Source organism: Dermacentor albipictus, chromosome 5 (genome assembly GCF_038994185.2).
Source record: "Dermacentor albipictus isolate Rhodes 1998 colony chromosome 5, USDA_Dalb.pri_finalv2, whole genome shotgun sequence".
Lineage (NCBI taxonomy): Eukaryota > Metazoa > Arthropoda > Arachnida > Ixodida > Ixodidae > Dermacentor > Dermacentor albipictus.
Window position 1 is genome coordinate 35,907,054 of NC_091825.1, and position 7,287 is coordinate 35,914,340.

A 7,287-nucleotide genomic window follows, 5' to 3' on the forward strand; every position below is an offset into this window, starting at 1 on the left:
TTTTCCTTTCGTTCGCACCTATAGCACATAAATATCAAGAATTCATTGTGGAGCACTTATCCACGGAGAAAATTGAGGTTGATGTTGCTACTGCTCTACTCATTTATCTATAGAGACTGACTCTTCTTTCGGCCTAGCTGTTTGCAATGTCTGTGGGATCACTGGAAAAAATGGGAGTGTGTGCGGTTTAGAGATTTCCGCTTTATCTAAGCCAACGCCACGGGAAATAAAACTTTATCCTTAATGATCACTGTCTACGTTTTGCAGCATATCGAAGATACCATGAAGTGTGTTCAGTAATTTTGCTTATGTAATACTTGGCTTTATAATTCGTCTTTCTCAATTCCCCGTTCAGAATCCTACAGAGCTGTTTCCAGGAATGGTGCATGATAGCGCTGTCATGAGATCAACTGTTCAACTAGAAGCCGACACAAGGAACAGTGTTTATGCTGCTGGTCTCGAATGTTTAGCCTACCAAAGGTACAACAGCTGGTGGATGTTTCGTCACCTCGAAGATTACCTTGGTAAGTTGGCGAAAAAACAACATTGAACTGAAAGTTGGCAGGGCCTGGAATTTAGGGGGTCTTTCTTTCCCTACGATTGCGCTTAGAACTCTCCTCAACATGCGTAAAGCGTTGTATTCAAATTGTTGGAACACACAAATGTGAAACCGTTCGAGTACCTTAATGGAAGCCTAAAAGGTATACTCTGAAATGTAACTTTCTCATGATAAATAAAATAGTAAATTCTACAAGCAAACAGTAAAAGTGTACTAAGTCGTCCATAACAGTGGAAATATACTCGATATGATCTTTACACAAGTGAGAACCCCTTTAAGCCAAATGCGATGTCTGTCTAGATGTAAATGAGCTGGATTTTTTGTTACCTTTACTGCCGCCTGTAAACGTACTTTTTTATGCGTTGCATATTGCAAGAGAGAGAGAAAATAATGCAGAGAAAGGCAGGGAGGTTAACCAGAGGTAGTTCCGGTTGGCTACCCTGCGCAGGGGGAAGGGTGAAGAGAAATAAAAAGACAAACAGAGTAGAAGGGGGAGATAGAAAGGGAGACAAGCACGAACAAAGCGCGTACACTACAGAGCGGTAGGGGGCGGCGTTCTTAGAGTCTGTCGTGAAGCCCCGTAGACCGCAAGAACCTTACTGGCGCGTGTAAGGCCTTCAACGCGGATGACCTTTCGGAGCATTGGCCTAAAGCTTTTAGTTCTGAAAGTGGACGATTGTCCAACTGGTCCAGTATACTGCACATCACTTGTCTCTCAGCACTGTATCGCGGGCAGACACAGATAATGTGTGCGAGCGTCTCGTCGATGTTACATGTCTCGCACGTGGGGCTGTTGGCCATTCCTATAAGGAAAGCATAGGCGTTTGTAAAGGCAACGCCTAGCCACAGACGGTAGAGCATGGTCTGTTCACGTCGTGGTAATCCAGGCGGGAGGTGCATCCGTATGTCCGGAGACAATGAACGCAACCGACACATGGTGAAACCATTTGAGTCCCACAGGGGCAAAGTACACTCACGGGACATCAATCGCAACTCAGCCGCAGCGTCTGTTCGCGAAAGCGGAATGACGACTCGTTGACCACTTTCGTGTGCAGATCGGGCGGCTTCGTCGGCGTGGTCATTCCCGCTGATGTTACTATGTCCTGGAAGCCACTGAAAGATTATGTCGTGTCCCTTGTCATAGCTTTGATGATATATGTGCCGAATTTCTGAGGCCAGTTGTTCATTCGGTCCGTGGCGCATTGGGCTTCGTATGCACTGAAGGGCTGCCTTGGAGTCACTAAAGACTGTCCATTGTTGCGGTGGCTTCTGCTTAATGAAATCAAGTGCAATCACACAATTCAGCCCATGGGCGCGGCCGGGCAGCCACCATTGAGGGTATGAGCCATTGTTCATTGCTGCGCGTCTCATATGTGGGTCTATTCTCTTTTAAGTTTGCTATGTTTGTTGTAAAGTTGCTTCTATTTTTATGCGGTGCATATTGCAATCACTCAGTTCAGCCGTTGGGCGTGGCCGGGCAGCCACCATTGACCTTTAGCGCAACCACGTGACGTGACGTCACGACAGCCCGAGGAAAAGCTGGGCCCCAACTCGGGCAATATGCAACGCATTCTTGGCTTAACCAAGCTAAGCCTGGCCATTTTTTATAGAAACAACTTTTGCCATGACATTCCGCCTACACAATGACGGACTCTGAATTCTTCAAGTGTTGTCACAACATCTAATCATACTTTCGTTACTTTCAAATCTGCAAAGATTCCCGGACGTTGCAGCGATATTTTGGGCTACATGGACATTACCGTACCTGTCGCTTTCTGAGTTTTATTCGCAGCAGATAGGTCACTCGCGCGCGCGGTGAACCCACTGCGTGTGAAGTTTCTGGTCGTGGACATCTTGTCCATCAAATGTTCATGACCTCGCCAATGATGTTTTTTATTTTGCCAGAGCCATACGGTAAGCATTCCAACCCTAAGTATAGCCGATTTTGAACCCCGCCACCCTGTGGCCAAATAGGCACTTATGTAAAACTCGACTGCCTCCTGTGGTGCTCGGACTATGATCAGAAAAATGCGGTGCCTGGTCTACGCTGCAAAAAGAAAATAAGTGCCCAAGTTGAACTTAAAGCCACTCTTAAAGCCAAGGGGAAATATGTCAGCGCTTCTTCTGTAGCAAACAAACATGGTAGACTAACATTGCATGCATCTAGTGGATGCCTTCTTTATCGTGTTTATCCGAGTGCCATGCGCATGCGTAAGTTGCCTTAGCTGCCGCGGAGCATACCCATGGGGCAGGTACTCCCCCGTTGCCGACGTTGATAGTACAGGAAGAGAGCCCAAGACGCACTGCGAAGCGGCTGGCCTTGCGCTAAGCACACCACAGTGATACGGGACAACCCCTGGCGACAAACAGCCCCTTGGCCAATAAGGACTCTGTAAAAGCGGTTAAGACTCTATTTGCAAGGAAATTTAGACAGCATTTACATATGAGCAAAGTGGGTCATCCTGCGTGGTATACCTACACAAAAGCACATTAAAAATAGGAGTCACTTGCAAAGAATCGTCCGAAAAAGGTGCGGTTATCTCTAAAAAATCTACAGCAAAGTGAAGCAGGCACATACGTCGCAAAAGTCTCCGTCAATGAGTCCCCTTAACTCCCAAGGCTCTCCGGTAAAGATTCCCTATATCTCGCAAAAGTATCCGGCAATCAGTTTCCATACATCGCAAACGTCTCCAGCAAAGAGTCCTCATATAACGCAAAGGTCTCCGGCAAAGAGACCGCGTATCTCGCAAATTACGTGGCAAAGCATGTGTGAAGAGTTCCCCATATCTTGCAAAAGTGTCCGGCGAAAAGTCCCCATGTGTTGCGAAATTCTTGGATGAAGAATCCCCATATCATGCAAAAGTCTCCGGCGAAGATTCCACATATCTCGCAACAGTCTCCGGCAGTCAGCCCCCTATGTCACAATGGTCTCCAGCAATCGCTCCCCATATCACGAAAAATTCTCCAGCAATCACTCCCCATATATCGCAAAGGTCTCCAGCAAAGAGTCCCCCGATATTTCTGTCATGGCTGAAGCATGCCCACGACATCCTGGCAAATCCGAAGCAGACACTCTGGTCGCACCTATCGCGCAGCCACCGCTGCAGACTGAGCGGCAGCAACAGATGCTGTAGCATCCACGTGGCCAGAACTCCTCCAGGTCATAGTCGCGCTTCCATGTCGAAGGTGAGAACGCCTATGAGGCGCTCTGACCTAGAGCACGGCACTCAGAAAGAACCCGCCAAATGTGTGGTTAGTGCTTTATTTTGAGCAGGAAAATGCAAATCGCTCTACCAAAGTAAGCTAGTAATTTGCTGACCTCTCACGTAACCTTCTTTATGCGTGCGTGTGTGCGCGTGCGTGTGTGCGCGTGCGTGTGTGCGCGTGCGTGTGTGCGCGTGCGTGTGTGCGCGTGCGTGTGTGCGTGTTCAAATGCAGGATGAAACAAGGCATGCCATAAGGGATCTCCAGTTTCGTGCCTAAATTAAACACCATGTCTTGTTCTTGAGAAGCGAAAACCTGCTGCAGATAGCTATTTGGTAGGCGATGGCCCCTCCGTAAAGAATGCAGCCGCTATTGGCAACGACTAATATTCGTAGCCAACTATGACAACGTTGTCACATTACGGATAGACGAGGACACGACCGCAACAGTACAGTTGCGCTTGAGCCGTGTCACAAGGGGCACTGGTTTCAACCAGCGACTTGTCGATGTATCGAAGCAAGTTGTGAGGCCGGGCTAATTGGTATTCTTTGTTGATGTGTCGAGCTCGGAAGGCTGGCGTGACCGTCGTGGAGCTTTTCCCGGACTAGCGACGCTGAGGCGTGTAGGTGGTTTGATCGGAACCGGTGAAGGCAACTTTCGCGAATGCTGTTCTTAGCGGTCACGCACAGCAGATATACAGCCACTGTTGGATATTTCTGCGTGTTTGCGTTTTTTTATAAATTGAAAATAGATCTCTATCTCCTAGAAAATATCGCACAATTCAGCTGTATTATCAGAAGAAATGCGCATTACTTGTACGACAAATGACAGCGTTCTGTTACGTGATCACAAAACTTACATTAATTAACCTTTCAGATGTTCTTTATGGCAAATATTGAAATTGATTGGATTTAAGTTGAGCAATTGGGAATTCATGTCTGTCTCGACGAAATTACAAGGCTTACGGCACCTTTAATATTTGTTCCAGGAATGTGAAGCGAAGTACATTGACGTTTCAGCAATTAGTTTCCCAGAATAGTTCATCTCGCATCTGCATTCAATGTAGGCTGCAGGCCAATGCATCGGTTGTCGGATTTTGTAGACGGGAATCAGAACTAGAACTAGTTTTGACAATTCTGTTCAGTGGATTGGATTTAATTAGAGCGGAACCTCGATAAAGCGAAGTTGTACTTGCCGCGAAAAACATCGCAAGATCGCGATATTTTTTTTTAATTCGAGATATAAAGTTTCAGAATGAAAACAACTTTGCAAATTCCTGAAGCATTCCAGTCAAATAATATTTTCTTAGTAAGCATTTATACACAAATCGCGAGAAGGGCGGACCATCATAGCATGGTTATTAGCGCCAGCGCGTGCGGTGCAGATCGCACCGAGAGCAATGCATCGACGTGGCTCGCGGCGTCCGATAATGGCGTGTACTGCATCGCGCGGGGACGTCAATCTTGGCCGCCATATCTGACCACGGCGCGTGGACCGCGCACGGACGCGCGCGCGGAGAAGGCAGATAGGGGCACGTGTCTGCCCCACTTCCCTCCCAGCTCGTGCTTGATCCCGTTGCCGTGCGTTCACTCCCTCCCCATCCCTCCTGCACGCAAAAAAAAAACGTCAGCTCTCGTGTTTCTCCGATTTGTTTATAGCAACGCAACAAACGATCCAGAGGTGTTCCTGCCTACCGCGTGCCGGCGCGCGCGCTTTTACAGCGGCTTTTGGCGCTCGAACTTTTCACGCAGTAGGACGCTTGGACTAACTTTTGCATCGGCTGACAGTTTTTTGCTATATTTACTAGCCATACAGGCTCCAGGTACACGACTGAAATGGCCGGAAACTTCGTTAAATCGACACTGTGTGACGAAGTTAGTTAAATCGCGCAAAATAAATACGCGCTCTTCGAGGCAACTTAGATCGGGAAATGGAAATAGTTCTTAACATCGCGAATTTAGTTAAATCGAGCTTCGTTATATCGAGGCTTGACTTCTTACGTGGCTTCTTTTCTGGAACTGTGACATGCGCGCTACATTGTTTACCTGGAAATTTCTGCACGTCGTTAATTATCTGTCGGAGATTGCAATTCTTGTGAAAATACATTCCGCCTCTTCCACAAAGCTGGCTCAGAAGGTGGACCGCTTACTTGTCACAGGCGGCATTAGAGCAAATCTGTTTCAATTAAGCAAAAGGAGAGAAGGACACGCACACGCATAGGGATAGAAGTGGTTTCTTCTCATAACATCACGCATGCAGGGAGGTTCGTGCGGGTCTTTCTGGTTCGCTTAAAATTCAGTGCTCATGTAAAGGCTGTAACGACACAGGTTGAATTTCCACTGGCTCCATATGCGTCGAGTCGTTTACTAAAAGAGCCACGTAAGGTCCTTACGCTGAAGAAGGCCTTGAAGGGCCTTGAAGGAGACAAGTACACTTGTCGAAACGTTGGCTCCGGCTTTCATCTTGTTCCCGTTTTGCTCAACGTAAGGGCCTTGCTGCTCCTTGCGTAATGAGCGGTCTGAAATACCAGATAAATGTATGTAGATACCAGGAACTGATGTTAGGGGGGCTACGGAGCGCACGAGTGATGGTTGCTGCTTCCCTGTGCTTGCATGAGTAGGGAACCATTCTTCAAGGAAAAATCCCCGTTTCCACGGGGTTTCTAATGGGGAAGGTGCTTCACTGACACACTACTGCAAAGCCTTACGTACTGCTAGGTTAAACTGTTTATTGCTAATGAAGGGATGGAATTAGCCTACATTATGATAAAATCTTTAAGATTTACTTCTATTTAACGCACCCATCAATAGAACTCTATAATGAGGACATTGTTTTATATTTGAGTAGATACCCTAAGGAGTACATTGGAACAGATGCTCGCGAGGTGTCTTTACGTACAGTGGATGGCCCTGTAATGTCAGTTATGTTTCCGTTACGTACAAAAGGCTTTCGAGTACCTTACCTCGCATGTACTGTCTTGTTCTGTACAGACGCCTTCATGTCGGCATTCCAAGCATACGACGGTGTGCCTCCAGAGCGGCGATCTACTCTCAGGGATTTATGGATCGACTTGCTTCAGAAAAGGACCCATTCCGCTCTTGGAAAAGAATGCAGCGTTAGATACACTTTCAGCATTGTTCACGCAAGAAAGCCATACATTTGCGGATAAGCATGTCTTGGACGTTTCTGCTTGGAGAGTGGGCAATGACGCCAACTGTTTCAAACTCCTTTATAAACGAGAAGTGGCTATCTCGAAATTTTTCCGAGCCAAGATATTCTGTAAAAAAGAGTTGAATAACTACAACATGTGAAAGCAGTTCAGCAAGTGTCTTGTTTCGTAGTGACTTATTTTATTTCACAGCCTTTCTTCTTTATCATCCGTAGCGCCACCTGGACACTCCCTGTGCAGCGGCTTGCTGGCGTCCGAGCCTACTAACAAGTACCAAAATATCGGCAAATGGAGCGTTTTGTTACGTGGTACAAATCTTTGTTAGTGATAAAACAACCGCACAGCGTTAGCTGGA

The 7,287-nt window shown here is 47.0% G+C and overlaps 1 protein-coding gene across 2 annotated transcripts in view; it reads left to right on the forward strand.

The window, feature by feature from the left end:
• Nucleotides 1–7,084, forward strand: part of LOC135909518 (juvenile hormone acid O-methyltransferase-like) — a 28,931-nt gene extending 21,847 nt beyond the window's left edge. The window contains exons 3-4 of one of the 2 annotated variants that reach the window (XM_065441498.2): nt 356–524; nt 6,754–7,084. In XM_065441498.2, coding sequence (XP_065297570.1) covers nt 356–524; nt 6,754–6,932 — 348 coding nt within the window. In that variant the 3' untranslated portion in view covers nt 6,933–7,084. The remainder of the gene's footprint in view (nt 1–355; nt 525–6,753) is intronic. The other variant, XM_065441499.2, reaches the window with a different exon arrangement.
• Nucleotides 7,085–7,287: the final 203 nt, after the last annotated feature.